The sequence below is a fragment of the Takifugu flavidus genome, chromosome 1, assembly GCF_003711565.1.
Source record: "Takifugu flavidus isolate HTHZ2018 chromosome 1, ASM371156v2, whole genome shotgun sequence".
NCBI lineage: Eukaryota > Metazoa > Chordata > Actinopteri > Tetraodontiformes > Tetraodontidae > Takifugu > Takifugu flavidus.
Window position 1 is genome coordinate 24,382,367 of NC_079520.1, and position 19,293 is coordinate 24,401,659.

The 19,293-nt window shown below is 45.1% G+C and overlaps 4 protein-coding genes across 8 annotated transcripts in view; 3 read left to right on the top strand and 1 right to left on the bottom strand.

Annotated features, from left to right (window-relative positions):
- The window catches only part of pald1a (phosphatase domain containing paladin 1a), a 33,963-nt gene extending 28,782 nt beyond the window's left edge, over positions 1-5,181 (bottom strand). The window contains exons 1-2 of one of the 3 annotated variants that reach the window (XM_057025755.1): positions 4,982-5,181; positions 2,114-2,159 (exon numbers count right to left, since the gene is read on the bottom strand). The gene's annotated coding sequence lies outside the window, so the exon portion shown is untranslated. Of the gene's footprint in view, positions 1-22; positions 1,509-2,113; positions 2,445-4,981 lie in introns of those variants that run through there. The other 2 variants (XM_057025745.1, XM_057025764.1) reach the window with 2 other exon arrangements.
- Positions 5,182-5,870: 689 nt separating this feature from the next.
- ndr2 (nodal-related 2) lies at positions 5,871-9,332 on the top strand. The gene is made up of 3 exons (XM_057025847.1): positions 5,871-6,399; positions 7,720-8,495; positions 8,653-9,332. Exons 1-3 carry the CDS (start codon positions 6,135-6,137, stop codon positions 8,803-8,805), a joined length of 1,194 nt encoding a protein of 397 aa, XP_056881827.1. The 5' UTR covers positions 5,871-6,134; the 3' UTR covers positions 8,806-9,332.
- Positions 9,333-9,449: 117 nt separating this feature from the next.
- On the top strand, positions 9,450-11,456 carry lrrc20 (leucine rich repeat containing 20). 3 transcript variants are annotated; one of them, XM_057025996.1, is made up of 5 exons: positions 9,450-9,621; positions 10,302-10,390; positions 10,568-10,717; positions 10,819-10,986; positions 11,073-11,456. In XM_057025996.1, the coding sequence occupies exons 2-5, from the start codon at positions 10,321-10,323 to the stop codon at positions 11,204-11,206; spliced, it is 522 nt and encodes a 173-aa protein (XP_056881976.1). In that variant the 5' UTR covers positions 9,450-9,621; positions 10,302-10,320; the 3' UTR covers positions 11,207-11,456. The 3 variants fall into 3 exon arrangements, with proteins under 3 accessions (XP_056881976.1, XP_056881985.1, XP_056881968.1); XM_057026005.1 differs by lacking the exon at positions 9,450-9,621 and adding an exon at positions 9,727-10,006; XM_057025988.1 differs by lacking the exon at positions 9,450-9,621 and adding an exon at positions 9,728-10,020.
- A 401-nt stretch (positions 11,457-11,857) lies between these two features.
- ppa1a (inorganic pyrophosphatase 1a) lies at positions 11,858-14,637 on the top strand. The gene is made up of 11 exons (XM_057025898.1): positions 11,858-12,204; positions 12,298-12,362; positions 12,620-12,673; positions 13,048-13,167; positions 13,235-13,321; positions 13,404-13,530; positions 13,621-13,748; positions 13,886-13,971; positions 14,236-14,305; positions 14,413-14,452; positions 14,537-14,637. Exons 1-11 carry the CDS (start codon positions 12,144-12,146, stop codon positions 14,563-14,565), a joined length of 867 nt encoding a protein of 288 aa, XP_056881878.1. The 5' UTR covers positions 11,858-12,143; the 3' UTR covers positions 14,566-14,637.
- Positions 14,638-19,293: the final 4,656 nt, after the last annotated feature.

Below are 19,293 nucleotides of genomic sequence, written 5' to 3' on the forward strand. Positions count from 1 at the left end.
AGCGCTCCAAAACTCTCCTTACCTTTCAGACTGTCACCTCTGCTGCGAAACCATGATGCAAACGTGCCCGACAACACTAAATATGAGCTCGGCTTTTGATTTTCGGCTCGGACGGGCCTGGTTTAGAGGGCGGGCGGTCGGGGCGGAGGCCTGAGTAGAAATAGCCCTGAGCCGTAAACATCCTCCTTGAGATCCAATCAAGGCAACTCATCAGAGGGGCTGTTTACGCTGCATGTCGGGCCGGAGGAGCGTCGAACCGCTCATGTGCTTCAATGAAACAAGCTAAACTTGCACGACATGAACCAAAAAGAGGGCAGCTCCAGTTCACCTGTTTGTTTCTCTGTCACACTGTCAGTCAAGTCAAGAGCAGCTGGTCGCTGCGCCGTGGGGAATCAAAGGCCGTGGAAATCGGAGCCGCCTGCCAACATACCAGCACTGCTCCATTCAGAGCGGCCCCCATTTAAATTCATCCGGCGTCCCCGCATCGCCGTAGCAACCTTCTGCTGACAAAAGGCTCAGAGTGCAGACAGGAAGGAGCGTGCAGCTGCAGGATGCATCTGTTGGTGGCCCCGAGGAAGGATGCAAGGCACTCTTCATTCACTGGAGGTGCAGGGGCTCGGCAGAGCTGGGGATCGCTTTGAAAACCTTTGGAGAAAGGTCCGGCCACGTAACTTAACGTCAACATGGAAAGGGGTTGTCGGGATTGAGCATCACAGGACAAAAAAAAAAAACACCGGCTTGGCAACGTTGCTTGTTTTTCACCGTGGACCCTTGGCATTCCCAATCTCCAAGGGGGGCCACTAATTCACTCCGCCAGTCTTAACCATGAAAGCATGTCGGCTGCATGCAGATACCTTCAGTCTTAAGTGCCCCTCAAATTCTTTCATGACAAAATGTACTTAAAAACAAGTAATCCACCTCTCCAAGCAATCAGAACCTCAGTCTCTCAGTTACAGGATACTACACCATTTAACAGAGGAAGTGCAAGCACACCTTGACAGGAAATGCTTAGCTGTTCTCTCCGAAACTTCCTCCCTGCAGCTGTACACATATTTCAGCAGGCACTTTGAGGGTTGCATACAAGCGCGATTCCACAGGACATTGCAAGTTCCTGCACTAAAATATCAATGCCCCGCGGAAATGAGCTCACCGAAGATCGGTTCGGCCTTTCCTCAACTGCTCCACAGACTTCGTTGCGGGCTGCTGTCACCGTGCAGCTCGCTTGTTTGTTTTCATTTGGAATAAATCACCAGTGAGAGCCTGTAGCAGGGAGGAAGCCACACGTTGCTTTGTTCAGGGACGCAATTACCAAATCTGATCAAACAAACTGACTTCTGCGTTAAACGGAAGGCGCAAACCGACCGGATGAAAAAGAGAGGCAGATTGAGTGGCGAGACAAAAAAAAAGCCACCCCAGAGAACATGCCACAAATCCAGAGAAGAGTGGTCAACACTTCTATTTCCCCTTCCATCGCAGGTCCAACTGTTAAAACAGGGTGTGTAAATCTATTTATAACCTCCGCCTGTAATTTATTCCACTTCAAGCTGGCAATTTTATCCCCCTGTGACTTCAAGGTTGCAGCGCGGTGGCTCTCTCCTTTAATACCGCAGCATCTGACCGCAGCATGCACGCGCGTGTGTGCGCGTGTGTGTGTGTGTGTGTGTCCCCTCCCTCAGCCAACGAACATCATTTCAATTTGACAAACCTTATGAGGACATCTCCTGCAGCCTACGCCTGTTTCTTTTCCCTCTCCATGCTTGCTTACTTAAACTTTAAACTTGTGTGCATGTGCGCGCGTCTGCGTGCGCAGAAACATCCCAACAGCTGCGTTTTCTAAACTGATGGGGGAAGCCAGAATCCTGTCAAACTGGCACCGCTCCTCCATTAATGGAAGAGCTGATAAACACTTGAGGTGAGGAGAGCGCGCCAAGGCGGATGAAATCCGCGGGAGGAGCCGATATGCCGGTAGTTCAGGCATTTGTTAAATCAGAAAACGTTCACAGCAGAAGCACAAAGTGCCAATTTATGCAATTAATTATTGATCAAATCCGACCCTCCCGCATTTCCATCATCCTCCATGACGGACAGAAAACATAGAGTGTAACAACTATACCTGACATTCAGCTGATCAGTCCACCATCCACGAGGCGTTGGAGGATCTGAGGAAAATAATGAGGAAGAACAGAAAAGTCTGCGTTAGATTCATCAGCGTTTGTGCAATGTCACAGAGACAGCCTCTCTCTCTCTCTCTCGCTCCCTCTCTCTCTTTCTCTGATCTGTCTCAGACGGCTGATCGCGCTACTGCAGGTGACGGTCTCGCATCGTTCGGGCGTCTGTGCTAGTGAACGCACGAGGACAGATCCCCAGACAGGCGCCCGGCTGGAGGAGAAGGCGTGCTGGCGTCTCTTATTTTCCCCGCTCGGCGTCCCCCCCCCCCCCCACACACAACGGACGCGAGGGTGTCTGCACATGCAGTGATTTGCGCTTGTGTGGATGTGTAAAGAGGATGTGGAGGCGGACCCAGAGCAGCTTACTCATCGTTTACTACAGTATCCACTCGCTACCAGAGCCTCCTGGCAGCGCTGCGCCTCCCACACATGGCAGACCTTTAACCACTTCAAACACATAAATTCATCCCTCACTCCCTGAACCTCCTGCAGCCATTAACCTTCACCCACATGATGTCAGGTAGACCTGCCAGGAGGCAGCGGCACACGTCACGTAAACCTCATGCATCACGATGCTGTAATTACTCCATTCATTAGCAGTTAACGCGTGCCACGTTGAAAGCAAACAGGCTTACAGCTGGGCAAATACTTAGATTTAAGCTTGGGGTTCTGCAGCAAAGAGCCGTGTGCTCTCCCTCTTGTGGAGTTCGTACTAACTCGTTGTTCCCTGAGTATCTTGTTTCATCTTACGGGTTGTGTAAAGAACAGAGCAAAGAAAGAACAAAGCCAGAAAGCAACGGGTAGTTCAAAAGAGGCATCAAATCAATCTACCAGGTGGCTGCGGGTGACGCAATTTCTCACAAACGCATCTGGCTGTCACAGGCTAACGTGGGAATTGAGCTGAGCACAATTATGAAGGGGTTTTTGAGGCATGGGAGCCTGATGCACTGGTGCCACACCTGTTCCTTCCTGCCTGCTGCAGCGCACATCAAGATTATTGCGACACACTGGGTGTGAGACAACTACCCCACCGCAGCAAAGACAGCTTCAGGGGATGAATGAATCAACCCAGAGAGAGGGACAGATCGCAAAGGCGTGCAATCCGGCAGGGTCGATGAAACGGAGTTCAAATTAAATAATTATGACAGATTCTATCACCCTGACTGGCCCGTTTCAGGACATTTATTCAAAATAGGTGGCATTTGTGCAGAGAAAAAGAGGATGTTCCGTGACAGACGAAGCAAAACTTCCTCTGTGCAAACATCCCCAATGGAAAAAAGAAAAACGGAACATGTGGCTCACATCACATCTCTTGTCTAAACCCTCTCTGAGATCTGGCACATGTCTTATGTCAAAAGGCCAATATAGGAGGGAGCCTTTGGCAACAGGAAAGGACAAGATGGTGCACAAACGATGTCCAAGTGCAGCTTCTATGGCTGGAGTGACACCATATTTCAAATCTTCTCAACAACATTGAAGTTAAAAACAAACTGAGATTGCAATTATATTTATTACAGGCAGTTTAACAATTTAATGCTGAAATGTGACACCTTGTGGCTAAATAAGGCACTGCATTAAAGTCTGAGCTGTTGGTATATGATCAGCTCATAATCTTGGTATGAACTAAATTGCCTGGGGAAAAAAAACCTGAATCACCTGCAAACATTAACATTTTTGCTCCATTCTTATCGGGATAAAACCAGGATTAATCATTTATGATCCGGTGTCCATTCATCAGGTCGTTTCATTCAAATCTTGATTAATTGTGATGTTCGCAGCTTTAGCTGCTCCTCCTTTGTAAAGGGCCAGTTTCTGTCCTCCCCCAGGGATGTCAGAGTAAAGTGATATGTGGAAGCGAGCCTAACCCCCCCCCAAGGGTGCACAGGGTGAACTCAAACAAAGGCCACGAGAGAAAGACATCAAAGTTTTGGGGGCTTTGTGTTGCTGCCTGGTACAATTTCCCAAAATGACACCTCAGCGGAGGATGGACATTAATATTACAACAGTTGATTTAATGATTCTAAGCTAGATTCGTATATTTCCACCCCATCACACATTACAAGCCTCCTATGTTACAAATAAAGGAACATATACGAAAGATGATTTCATAACCACTACGCTGAAATTACATCGAGAAAATACCCTGACATTAGATAAGAATAACATGAACTAAATAGGAACGTTCAGCCGGTATAATTAGCCTCATTAAGTCTGCAAAAAGGATCATTTATCTTCCAGTTTGATAACAATAAGCCAGGTGTAAATGGCCAATATTATGGCAAAAGGATTCTTTTGAAAAATCTTAAAAACGTGACTTTAAGTCACACCACTGGGATCTATCAACTTGTCCACCAAAATGAAAACATATTGTGTTACAACTATTCTCATTTTAAAAGCCACAAATGGCTCCACATCCGTGGACCATAGAGAGCTATAGTTGATGTACCATGAGACTAAAAGCGCATTTTTGTATGAAAGTAATATGTTTGCCTAACATCCTCCACCCAGTGAGTCAATATCTGGCCATCAGTGTTTGCGCCTAAAACAAATCAATAGCTGTTTATAGGAGCTGCACAATCCGCTGCAGTCCCGGGAACCCCTGGGAGGTGGGGGGTGCCAAGCACATGTATGCGCCCATCAAGCGCGTAAACACCAGGAACGCCATGAAAAAGTCAAATGCTTCCCTGATCAAATGCGCACACTTGTTATGCATACTTAATAAGTCCTCCGACGGAAAACCAGTCGCGAATTGGGCGTTCGAGCCTCGGCTGTTCGCGTAACAGGGTCTTAAGTGAACTTTGGGAGCTACTCACCATTTCAGCGCACAAAAAACAGCGTTCGACTCTCGGGAAAAGTGGTTTTCTGCGGGTCTGGGTGTCCGCCGCGGTGGGTGGTGGATAGAGGATGGAGGATGTGCACCGCTTTCTTTTTATGCCTCTGAGAGAAAAGCATCCATTGATTTTTTTCCCCCCCTACTTGCTGACCTCGCTGGGGAAATTTACGAGGAAAAGGTTTTCGCCGAGCGAATAGAGCCGCGCATGCGCACATCCACGCTCACGCCACCAGTATCACATCATATACATTCAAAGTTTATTAAAATGCTATAAAACACGGTTTGTGTGACATTGTGGCGAGAGTTGCAATATTGCCACGCACATATTTGACGTTCACAATTAAAATGCTTACATTCGGCCTATTTTACACCTTTATTAACTGTGACCACAGTGGGGGGAGAATGTGATAATATGATCTTTAACAGAGATTTGCTAATCTAACTATATAACAGGAAGTTCTAATGTGATACAGATCGGGTTGCTGTTTCCCGTTCACCTTGTCTGAACTATGTTCCCCTATTTAGCTCAGTTTTATTGAATGTATTATGCTTGTGAAAAGTTAGCACACCGATATATAAGTTGCAAACACCACTGAAATAAATCAATAAGGCAGGGACGCTTAATTGGATAAATAATTTGAATACATGACGATAAATACATGTTTTAAAAACCTGCAACAGAGCAAGTATTAAGGGGATCTTTGAAGTGTCGAAATAAGTGGATTTAATTACTACAAATTAGAAAAATAGAGTAATGCAACTCAGCTCGGAGGATTTCTGTCCCGCTATCCAGTTTTAATGGTATTCAGTGGACTGTATTGCACTATAGGAAAAGCCTAACAATTAGTGTAAGGTAAATAGCTGTAACAATTAATCCCAAAATGGGGATCGAGGCCGCAGAAGCCCGAAGAACATGGCGCAAACAAAGAGGCGCTCTCCTTGTAAACACGCACGCAGGCGCCTCATTACCACCTGAATGGATGATGAGCTGTCAGGTAACACGACTTGAGGACGAATGTCAACTTCCTTTAATGTTCTCGACTACTTGTTAAACATGAAAGGGGGTGGGTGAGAGTATATAAGACGCCCCCTATCCCAAGAGGAACCTGTCATTAAGCGACCCCAAAAACAATATGCGCTCATTGGAACTGCTGGCGTTGGCCCTGAACGCATCTGCTCTCCTGCTGCTGGCTCACGGGAGTCAGAGGAGCAACGATGGAGTTTACCCCGGTCCTGTGCTGCGTCCTTCTGCGCCGGAGCGACCCACCGCGTATCACCTGCCGACCTACATGATGCACCTCTACAGGAACTTCCGATCGAACTTTTCCAGGCCTTTGGATACTTTGGAGCGGAGAGCCGCGCAACACGCGGACACCGTGCAGAGCGTGATGGCTAAAAGTAAGATTTTATTCCATAATATATCCTGATTTTTACAAGAAAAAAAATTACGCGCGTATTCTAGAGGTTTACTGCGCACAGGCTCCTGTATGGGACAAGTGACGCCTTGTCAAAGCTGCTGCGGTCCCAGACGACCACAGAGGGTCCCAATCCACATCTCGCACCACATCCCAAATCTCTGGGGGGAGGTCGCCATGAAGGGATCAGCCTGTGAAATTCTCTGTCTAATTCTCAAAGCAAACCTCCTTTTTTCCCCTTAAATAGGTGATGTTGATTGGACATCTCGCCAGACGTCCCCCTATACAAATCTCTTGTTAAGTCAAATCAACAACTTCCCTCAGTTCTTTTTTCACACTTGGCTTGATTAGATTAGAGCTGGGGATTTAATGGCACCAGCAGCCAACGAGAGCGCAGCCCTCCCCGCTGCTGCGCTCCAATTCCACATCGCTGCTAGGTGTCAGAGTTATTACCTATTTGTTTGACTGAGGATATGCAGAAGCCGGGAGAGGCAGGGATGTGTTAAATGACGGGTTTCGGCTCCGTGTTTGCGTTGAGTGGATTAATGACGCGCTCCTCCGGGGCCGCTGCTGCTGTTCTTGATCAACAGTCCGGCTGAGTGCAGGCCAATGCGCAAATGAAACACCGTGCATGCTTTAATCCCGCAGATTAATTCCAGCCACACCTGTTCGTTGAATAACAATGAGGTCCTCCATTAGAGACCTGCGAGGGCGCAGCTCGTCTTCAAACATTGACTGGATTCTTTTTTTTTTTAACGAGCCATAAGATCTCCATCAATACACGCATTGATCAGGAGGTGGAATGACGTCCAGCACTCATTACTCAGACTAGCAAGACAAAAAAGTAATGGTTTGGAAATGCTAATAAAAGCGAAGCACCTTATTGATTAACCTCGTTGATATGCAGCAAGCACCATAATCATTATAATTTATAGGTCCATGTGTTAAATCAATGGCTTCATTTTGTGTACATGCTGCTTAAATTTGCTCAACGTCCACACTGTCCAAGCAAGACAACAATTTTGGCAAAAAGCTCGTTGCCTTTTCCTTTATGGCTTCCATATTTGCTAATATTCTATTTTAAATATGAGTTACATTTATTTTGATTACAACATATTCAGCATGTTGGCAGTAATTAACAGTTACAACTCGCTGGTCAATCGTATCCAAAAATGTGTCTTTCTGTCGTTTTGGTTGCCAAAGTCGGCCACATGTCTCACATTTATCCAGATTTTAGCACACCTGCTGATTACATCTGACGTAAACTGTGCAGCCTGTTCAGCGTATTCATTTGCTCCATTAGGTTTGACACACAGACAGGGACGCTGGATTGCGACCTTTGACCTCCACGCTCTGCTAGCTGACAAGCAGATCCAGGCAGCAGAGCTGAGAATCCGGCTTCCCCACAGCGCCGCCAACATCACCGTTGAGGTCCTCCACCAGAACAGCCACATGTGTCCCGCGCACAGGGGCTGCCAAGAACAGCAGCTGGTGGGGCTGCTCGCCGAATCGTCGTTGGTCACCTCATCGCACAGCTGGAAGGTCTTCAACGTGACGGCGCCGCTGCTGAGCTGGCTCAGGCGCAGGACGGCGGCGGCGGCGATACAACTCAAGAGGCTGCCAGGGAGGATGAAAGAGGCAAAGACAAAGAGGGGGCTGTTGCTCGACACGTCTGTCTACATGATGGGGGCACGAGAGCAGGACGTGAGCGAGCGGGCCTTGCTGGTCATCTTCTCACACACCGGCTCTGACGAGAAGTCAAAGGCCAAGGCGACTCTGCTCCACACAGCCGAACAATCCAAGTTTTTGTCCGCCGCTGAAGTCCGACAGGCCCGCTGGCCCAGGAGGCGCAGGAGCAAACGCGGGCACAGGGAACAGACGGTGAGAAGCTTGATGACGCCCAAAAAAGGAGGCGATAAAACCCTGTGCCGCCGAGTCGACCTGCGCGTGGACTTCAACAAAATCGGCTGGGGGTCGTGGATCATCTTTCCGAAGAAATATAACGCCTACCGTTGTGAAGGCTCCTGCCCCGGTCCCCTGGGAGAAGATTTAAACCCGACAAATCATGCTTACATGCAGGTGAGTTGCAAAGAAAACAGCCAATTTTGTATTTAACTTTGCTCTCATGATGTCTTGTACTGACAGCTGAAAGTGCAAAGAAATTCTGTTAAACAAACCATGAAAATGAGCTTTCGAGGCCACTCTTGTTCTAAATCCCCACTGTTCTGCTTTCTAGAGTTTGTTGAAGCATTACCACCCTGAAAGAGTAACATCTCCCTGCTGCGCCCCGACCAAAATGAGCCCGTTAAGCATGCTGTACTACGAGAACGGAGAAATGCTGCTGCGGCACCACGAAGACATGATTGTGGATGAATGCGGCTGCCAGTAATGGCTCGAACTCCCAGAAGTCCAATGAAAACACTTAGCCTGAGGGGGGGTGGAAAGCTCTTTGATACTTGTCAGTGTGCACTGTAAGAGTGGAGCCGATTTATCTGCAGAGATGGGATTTGGTTTCTTAAGGAAATATTGGAAAATGTGCTGAAATACAAACTCCACTGAAGATTTTAGCTGAGTGCGGGAGACACAGTCGAACATCACCTTCAGTTTTTTATCAGTGTCAACATGAAATGCAATATTCCAGCACTGTTTTTAATTTACACAAATTGTGTAACTAATGTATATTTATTGTAAATATTTTTAAAAATGTATTTATGTACATTTACATATGTGATGTACTTGTAATTTTAGATCACTTATTGTTTTATGTGGGATCCCAGTTTTTTTAAACAGTGACAGAAAAAATGAAGCTTTTTTGTACGTGTCGAATCTTAAAGCTTAATCAGATTCTTTTTATTGTTTTTTACTTTGGGATTTGATTTAGGTCCATTTCTTCTGTGGAGCCCTATTATATGCTGCAACAAAAACGTACGGACGTACAGAAATTAACACACAATGTCTAAAAGGTTCTTGAACTGAGTCATCCAATGTGACTCATGGCCAAAATTCTCTTTACAATTACCACACGGTAGCATAGGAGGAGTGTCCAGCAAATACTGTAAAGTTGCAGTTTAACAATAGTAACCTAAGTTCTATTCTTCTAAATCCATTCAGCTCATTGTATTCAAATCCTTTTAAAATACACCGACTAACCAGGAATTTTCCAGAGGCATTAGTCAAGCTGGGAATAGTTGTTCGGGTCTGAACGGTAAGACAGCACAAGTCTTTAAATGTTTTAATTGTAGCGTTTTATTATTTGGTCTTTTTACAAATCAGTTGCGCTCCATCGTCTGCAAATTAAATGCGCAACACTGACAGTCTCGAGTTACTTCCATCGCCTTTAGCCGGTTGTTTGATAATAGCTTAGCATTATGTCAAGAAGCAGGCTTTAGGTCGCGTCTTCAATGTTAATAGAAGGATTATTCCTCTTAGGGTGTTTTGGGTGACGATTTGAACAGCCGGGAAGGCAGCCTTTTTCGAGTCTAAAAATAAACACTGACGAAATCTAAATGTTGTAGCAGCTGCTGCTAACGTTAGCTAGCTCCAGCAGCTGACAAGCTGTGTTCAATAACGTGTGGAGAGTGGATAATTCGGTGTGTTCTCAACGGTTTGTGACGACACAATTCTAAAATATTATAAAATGCACCAGGCTGAACATGTGTTTAAGTATAATAAAAAATTGAATCGTTTCTCCGCGCTTTAATATGAATTCGGATTCAACGACTTCTTTTTAAGTGAACATGAACAGAAATTAATAACTGTTAAATAGTTGTGGAAATGACTTTTAACCTTTGGAATATTTATCACCAAAAAAAATCTGTAATTGTTCCTATTCTCATTTTGCTGTCAAATTTGAAGCGTCACCAAATGTTCGCTGATCTCCCATAGAAACAGAAATAGAAGAAAAATGGCTGAAGCAGTTGCAAAAGTGGCCCGGAGGATTAATGCGACTGTAGAGGAAGGGAAAGATTATTTAGGTAAGAATCCTTCTCTTTTGGACCTTGTAATTTCCATTGTGTTTCATTTTATTTATAGTAGTTTCAGCATATAAATGAAGTCCTTATTCAACACTGTTGGTGTGATATCTAATTCGACCAGCAGGTGGCGTCAGATAACCCACTGCCATCTCCTAATTATCTTTTTCCTCTCCACAGATTTGTCAAACTGCAAGCTCATTTCTTTCCCAGATGGTGTTTTCAAGGTCCTGAGGAGTGTCTCCGAAGACATTCGTGTTATCACTCTGGCTGACAATGAGATGAAGGTTATTTCCAGCAAGTTTTTTTCAACCTTCACTAATCTAAGAGGTGCAGCACAATACACACCGATTCGCCTCATTAACTTGGCAATCTTTCATTATCTGCCTTTGATGTGAGTTGTTGACACCGAATCCGGAATTATCTTCCAGAGCTGGACCTGCAGGGTAACGTGCTCACCAAACTCCCAGACGTCGTGGCAGATATGGAGCATTTGACCTCCATCAGTCTGGCCAATAACACTTTCTCCATTTTCCCTGATAAGCTTACTGAAATAGCCACACTCGAGAGGATTAACCTGGAAGGAAACCGCATCACTGGTAAGATTCCCTGCCAAAAGCAAGAGCATTTCATTTACGTGGAACAAAATTCAAGCTTTATTTATGGTTTTGTCTTTTCCTGACAGAAATACCTGTGGATAAATTGTCCGAGATGCCAGCGCTCAAGTGGCTGAATGTCAGATCAAATCCTTTGGACTCAAATACTCTGTCTGCTCTCCAGTCCCCTCATAAATTTGATATATTGACCACACAGTCATAAAACTCATCACATATTAGATACATGCAGCCATAGATGGGATGCAATGTGCCTTCATGTATTGATGATTTTGAGGATGATTTTGTGTGCCTGATTATTTGAGAATGAAACAGAAACAGCCGCTGTGCTATAAACTTGAACTTCTTTTCAAAGAACATTTTTATCTGAATTGATATGTGCAATTGCCTATTTATGTTTGCTAAATACTGTGAAACATGCAACTTTTTTAAGATTAAAGTGTATACACTTGCAACAGTGAAGTGACTCTTTTCATATCTACAATAAGTTTATTCTAAACTTTAATATTGCGAATGCCCTAAAGTGTCCTAATGTATTCCTTAATTTGACAACATATCTTGAAACAAATTAGCTTTATTTCATCATTGCTCTTGATTTAAAACAATTACTGCAGCATAATGTTATTTTTATTAAGCACTCTATTAAATGACCCCGGAATCTCACATTTATGCAACATTTCCACCCTACATATACCTTCTGCTGTTCTTGATCCTAAACATAGTCTCATCCTTCTAAACATAGCCTCAAATAGTTACAGGGCACTTCAACAAGTCATTCACAGCATGGGCCAGCCTCCTAATCCTGCCCTGTTAATTGGTTTACAGTTAACGCCAGTCAGCTCCATCTGTTTTGGTCTGCAAAGAGCCACAGCTTACAGCAGGGCCAGAGCTGGAAAAACAAATCGCTTCACACGCAAGAGTCGAAAATTCACACAGCGGTCTTCTCCAGCGGTGTGCTGGTGTTTGCTAGTCAAAGGAAAAGCGGGGGAGGCATCTGGAACACTTCAGACGGGTGGGGGGGCACCTGCAGGGAGCTGTCAGGTGTAAGCCTCCGGGTAGGCACTGCGCATGTCTGATCCTTCTGTCACTGAGACTGTCAGGAGTCTCAGTCAGAACACAGGAGTCTGACAACACAAGCAGACATGAGCTTCACCACCGAGGAGAGGGGAAGGCCCAACACCGCAGAGTACAGGGTCTTTTTCAGTAAGAGCACCAGTTTCACCAGCACCACGAGGGTGTCACCTCACTGTTGAATTCATAATTGTGCTGAAAAAGTGGATTGCTGACTTTCCACAGAAGACTCTGCGGGCAAACACATCTCACCTTTTCACGACATTCCCATCTATGCCAGCGAAGAGGAGGTGAGCCGATTCCAACAGTTTCTTTGTGTTTATGTGCATATTTCACACCCCCTGTTCTCTGCATCACCATGTCCTCTGATGGTCAGATTCTTTACTTACCAGGATTCTAGTCATTTTTTAACTGTTATCAATCTCTACAAAGCATTGGTCTGCTGTTTTTTAAAAAAAAATTGATTCTATGTGTGATTAAGCATACGTCTTAGAGTAAAGATAATACTCGCATCTCAGTCCAATTTGTATTTATGATCCTGTTGCAGAATATCTTTCATGCTGTCGTGGAGGTTCCGAGGTGGACAAATGCAAAGATCGAAGTATGTTGTCAAGTCATACTTTTGTTAATTATATATATTTTTAAAAAACCCCAATCTGTGTTAATTTAACGTGTTAGTTTCAGCTACAGCTGAATAGTAAAGATGGTGACATAAAAGTTTTCTCGAGGCTAAAGCATATTTGTCTCCCTCTAGCGGCCGATATCAGTATATCAGCAGTCAGAACAGATTTGCCCTCTCAGAGAATATAAATGGATGTGTAACCCAAATTAAACGACTTCCTTTGGTTTAAGATACATTCCTCTGCCTTCGTCTGCAACATGCAGGTTGCAGGTGTCTAAATTGCCTTTAAAAAAAAAAGACATATTTTATTTGCCCCTGTCAGCAAGTTGTTTTGAGGTTGTTTCTTCTGTCAGATAGCTACCAAAGAGCCTCTTAATCCGCTGAAGCAAGACATAAAGAAGGGAAATCTTCGATACGTGGCAAATGTGTTTCCGCACAAAGGCTACATCTGGAACTATGGAGCCATTCCACAGGCAAGTTCTGCCCCCAAAATATTCTCCAGTCTCGCCTCCATCTTCTAAAGGTGCTTCTCCCCCTCAGACGTGGGAAGACCCCAACCACCAGGACAGCGACACCGGATGCTGCGGGGACAATGATCCAATTGACATATGTGACATAGGAAATAAGGTGGAACACCACTGAGGAGGGGAGGAAAAGACATATAAGCCCATTTCTCTGCAGCCTTTTACACAATACCTTCAATTTTTAGGTGTGCTCTCGAGGGGAAGTAATCAAAGTGAAGGTGCTGGGAACACTGGCTCTGATTGATGAGGGAGAAACGGACTGGAAGGTCATTGTGATCAATACAGACGACCCAGATGCTGCCGAGTATAACGGTAGGGAAGAGACACAACAGCAAAATCAGCAGATGCACAAGCTAGTAGCACTTTCAGGGTTCTTTCTTCCTTCCTGCCAATGTGATGCAGATATTGACGACGTGCGGCGGAATAAACCCGGGTACCTGGAGGCGACTGTTGATTGGTTCAGACGATACAAAGTCCCAGACGGGAAACCTGAAAACCAGTTTGCTTTCAACGGAGATTTCAAAGACAGGGTAACGTTTAAGGAATGAGCACATCAGGAATATTTTCCAACCTTCTGCTCAACAATCGCCATTTTCAGCTTCCCTCCTAAAGGAAACTGGGGGGAAAAATCATTTCATTTCTTATGAATCGAACCCTATTTTTGCAGGACTTTGCCATTAAAACGGTCAAGGACACCCATGAGTTTTGGAAGGCGCTGGTCTCCAAGAAAACAGATGCTGGCGAGTTGAACTGGTGAGTTTGAAGCAGATTTAGAGTTAGAATAGAAACAGAGGGCCACATTATGCCACAGTCAATGTGGGAAGGAGGTAGTAGAGCTATTTCTATTATGATAATTAGGCCCTGAGTGCACAAGTTCTGTGGATCAGCTCAATAATTCAATTTCTTTCATCCTTTGAAAGCTTTTCCGAGCCCTTTAATGTTTTTCTCTGCGTTATTTTGAGGACAGGAGTGTCAAAAGTGAACCTCAGTGATCTTTTTCTTCCTCCTTTCAACCAGCACCAACACCAGCATCACAGACAGTCCGTTCTGCTGCTCCGCTGCAGACGCCAAGGCTACGGTCCAGTCGGTGAGCGCTCCTCAACTGCTCTGTGTCAAAATGAGACTAGGAAATTCGAATAAACAGGTTTATTTCAATCCCTCCCCCCCTTCCCAACCCTCATGTCACCATTCCAGACGAGCGCTTTAGGAGCTGAAGACCCAGCTCCAAGCTCAGGTGGGAACCGGAACTTTTGATTCTGTTGAGCTGCTGTTTGTCGTCACTGTCAGAAATAACATGTTTACTTTGTTCTTCCTGCAGTTGATAATTGGTTCTACTACGAGAAGTAAAAAGAGACTTTCGGCTGTCTGATGGCATCATTTCCAGGCTCACAAAAATATGAAATAAAACACTTCATGTCAGCTCTCTTTTCCAGTATAATCTTAATATATCCCAACTCTGTTTAGCTGCTTTGTTCCACCATAACCAGTCTGACCAGTCTCTAGAATTAGTCCGTCTGTCTGTCTGTCTATGCTGCTTTACCACTACAGTTCCAGTGACCTTGGCTCTGTTCCACATGGCTCCTTCTTGTATACCTTCTACAGCGTTCCTCTTCGCTGTCACCGGTTGTCATAGCGACCGTAAGCGCTGTAGTTTTATGTAACGGAAACGATGGAGAAGATGGTGTATTTCATGCTCGCCGCATGCCGAGGAGACAAATCTGGCTTGACAAGAGGGTGAGGACGGTGAGACTTCAAAGTGGGGGGAAGCTCTAATTTCATGGATCATCCAGTATTTTGAGTTATTTAATCCTTTTTCCATGTAATCCTCCATCACTGGATAGTCTCAGTGAAAGTGTGTGTGTTTGTGTGTGTGTGTGTGTGTGTATGTGTGTGGGATGGGGGGGCGGGGGGGTAATAATAATAATTTATTGAAACTGCTGACAGACAAGAGGCCGCAGTTACCAAAGTCGCCGCTTGGCGTCGCTGTATCCCCTGAAATCCTGATTTTCGATAACGTCTATTTCTTTCAATTGCCACATCTCTCAAGTCTCTCAGGAACAGTTTGTAACTCGCCTTTGAGTGAAACCCAAGATCGTTATCATTGAACACAAGCACACAGAGCTGCAGGTCCGCCGCAGCAAGGCACTGATTCTGAGATCTGTGGCACATATCCATTACCGCCACATCACCCTCCAAAGAACACCTTGCTTTATTGTCAGTAGCAGAGATGGTAAAAGCTACAATTAAATTTTCAGCAGCTTCCACCCGAGAGATGACAACAACATTCACTATTCCAAGGCAATCTGCTTTCTGCTCCCTAGCTGACAGCTCAGTTAGCGTGTAAGAGGTAGTGGCAGCGAACGGCGTCATCTTTGTTTGAGACTGCAGCTTCAGTCCATCTAAAGTAGCTCTATTTATCCAGCTCTAACTCCAAATAGAAGATGTCTCACCAGATCATAGAGCACACTTGGGCTCCTGACCTTTGATCTCATTTTCTAATGTCTCTTAAAAGCAGCTGAACGTGCGCTGATTTGAGCGTTGGGCCATTTTCAGCCTTTCATTTTCACCTCTGCTGAACGACATTATAAGCATGATGAAATCTTTGATCATATCAATCCAGCCACACTGCGAGAAGGTTCTGGGTTTGATTCCTTTCATTGCCAGAGGTCCGTGCGGACGCTCTCTTGATCTGGTTTCTTCTAACAGTCCAAAAATAGGCCCATTCGTTTAATTGGAGACCCTTAATTGCCCCTGGGTGTGAGTGTGCGAGTGTGTGAATGGACTGACGAACACAATGCTTTGCACAATGTAAGAAGAGAAAATTGACAGTTGCCATACGCAAAGAATTGTTAATTAACTTAGCTAAAATTTTGGTGGTGCACCAAAACCCATATTGGTTTGTTAAAATGCACAACTTGGTAATACTGATGGTATAACATGGTAAATACACAAGTAAACAGGAGTCCTTAGAAGCAGGCTAACACTTTCCATTGACTTCCATGCTGTGAGATAAGCTAATTAGCAGAAAGTGGGGACTTGTTGGTTGGAAATGAACTGTATAATGTGCTGTTGATGCAGTACGATAACCCCAGTTCAGATCATACGAGTACAATCACCAGTCTAATTTTAGAATGCAGATATGTGTTTAGCTAGCGTTGCTGTATTTACGAAAGAATCAGATCAGCTCGTTTTGAATCACAATCAATTTTTAATTAAATGTAAAGCTCGATACCGCCTTCAAAGCACAGAGCCTAAAGGATGTGCAAACGAGTTTGGGATTAGCAGCGAGAGATTTGGACTTGAGCAAGAGCTGAGCCCAAATAACATCAGAGCAGCACAAAGGGATTAGGATGCAAGTCCCGCAACCCGATGCCGAGATTCGCTGTGAGCAAACGCGTGGCGTGATGGCGTTCGCGCCCTCCTGTGCTGCTCTTCAGCGCGATCACATGCTGGATTTCTTTGTCTGTGATGAGCTGGACTGTGTTATGATTTAGTTCAGGGGTGGGGAACCTCCGGCCTCCGGGCCGTATACGGCCTACGAGACCATTTCTACCGGCCCGCAACGCAATAAGATTTTTATATTTTATATGTGCACTTATACAGTGGGACCGTTCGCTAAACTCCGCGAGCTGCGAGTAGCAGCGGTAGCGTATTTTTGCCTTTCGTATCCTGAAATTTCTTTCGTAACAAGATGAAATATTTTCCCGTTTTCTGAGATAAAACAGACGGTTATGTTATGTCCGAGTCAAGGTCAGGGTCAGTGAACACAGCATGTGATGTACGTAGTGGGCTGGACTGATTGACACGGACGAAAAATGCTTAGCGCAACACGCTAAACTCGACGAGTTGAAAGGACAGATGAGTTTGGATAAAATTAACGCTCTTCGCCGGAGTTTGGAGGCTCAACAAGCAGCTTTCACACGACCATGTACCGACAGAGAATATTACGCGTGCAAGTTTTGTGGTGAGTGAATTAATAGCCACGAAGCTGAAACCTCACGACGAAGGAGAGTTCGTGAACGCGCCTCGTAGCCGCCGCTGAGGCGCTCGCGCCGGACAAAGTAAAATTGTTTCAAAGCGTGAATTTTTTTCGTGAATAACTATTGAACTAGGACATACAGTATATTGTTATGATTCCAGTGGGTAACGGTATGTTTTTATGGTCAAGGAATCTAAATATGTAGTCAAAGTATATGTGGGACTAATATTTATGGTGGAAATCACAATATGCCAGGAATTGTTGCGCTTGGCGGAGGTCTGCGCTCTCCGAGTGATTTCTAGTTATTATTATTGTCTTTATCTTTCTTTCTTTTCATTTATATTCTTGATTATCTTGTTGTATTGCAGTTTTTGTGAGTAGAGGCCTCGAACAGGCCCTTACGGGCCTCTTGCCTCAACTCTGCACCTCTTTTTATTGTTTTGTATGATCATGAAAACATATTTTACTTGTCATTTTATTCTATTTATTTGGTGATTTTATATGCATGTGTGCTAAATAAATAATTCAAACTCAAATGCAGCAATCATGAGACTTAGTAACACAGTGGTTATAGACTCTTTTTTTGTCTTTTTTTTGCATCCCTAGGTATGTGTTCATAATAGTATGGCCCTCGGAGGACTTTATAAAAATTGAAATGGCCCTCAATATGAAAAGGGTTCCCCACCCCTGATTTAGTTCAAGCCGTTTTAAACAGAACCTGTTTCCAGGGTCTTTTGGGGCCAATGGAGGAGCTGGCTCCTCCGATCGGTTCCATCGGGCCCTGAAGTGTTTTGTTCACTCGTAACTTTCCTGGATCGAAAGGATGAGACATTAACGGAGTCCTTAATGGGCCGAGCGTGCCTGCTCATAATCGGGGCATGTCAGTGCATTCTCCACATTCTTCACTCGGGAGACAATCATGTTCTGTTTGCTTTGGAACTTGATCATTTGTGCTCAATCAATCAATCAATCAATCAATCGATCAATCGATCAATCAATCAATCTTTATTTATATAGCATCTTTTACAATCAAAATTGTTTCAAGGCGCTTTCCAGAATCCCAGGGCCTAACCCCAGACAAGCAACAGTGGCAAGGAAAAACTGCCCTTTAACAGGAAGAAACCTTGAGCAGGACCAGGAGGAGAGGAGAGAGAGGAGAGGAGAGGAGAGGAGAGGGAGAGGGAGAGGAGGGAGAGGAGGGGAGAGGGAGAGGGAGGGGAGGGGAGGGGAGAGGAGAGGAGGAGAGGAGAGGAGAGGAGAGGAGAGGAGAGGAGAGGAGGGGAGAGGGCGAGGGAGGGGAGGGGTTCGGTGAGCGGAGAGGGCTCAGAGGAGCTTCTGAGGCTCTTAGAGTTCTCTAGGAGAGGAAACCATGACCCAGTGGGGTGACAGAGGCCTGTCAGGTGATCATGTTTCTGGACCCCGGCAGCCTTGGCCTATAACAGCATAGCTAAGATGTGACCTAATAATTAGACGACCCCCTAAGGATGATAATTTGTCTGTCTATAATAGTAACTGAAACTACAGAATTAGTAACAATAAGCTTTTTCAAAGAGGAAGGTTTTAAGTCTGATCTTAAAAGTAGCGATGGAGTCAGCCTCCCGTACCTGGGAGCTGGTTCCACAGCAGGGGGGCCTGGTAGCTAAATGCTCGGCCCCCCATTCTACCCCTAGAAACTCTGGGGACCACTAGTAGACCAGCATTCTTGTGCTGGGGGCAAAAGCGCTGTTTTCAACTGCACGCTCTGAGATTGTGACCTGTGCCCACGCTCCATAATTCTGCCTACAGAGACGAAGAACCAGACGATCTAACGGCGTTAGTTCCTCTTCTTCGCTGCTACAAACATCACAGGGCGCCTGACAACGGGGGATCCCCTGCTTCTCTTCACCAGCACAAGACCAACGTGTCCGACGGCTGGTTGATCCGGTCGGGGCCCACTTTCACGTTCCCGTTGGGAGGAACTCTTATCCCTTCATTTGAAGGGGAACTTTCAGCTGAAACACATTTGTTTAAAAGCCCTTTTAGTAAAATCATCATTACACTTAGTTTTGGTAATTTGGCATTTGTAATATTTAAAGTGCTTCAATTAAAAGATTTCC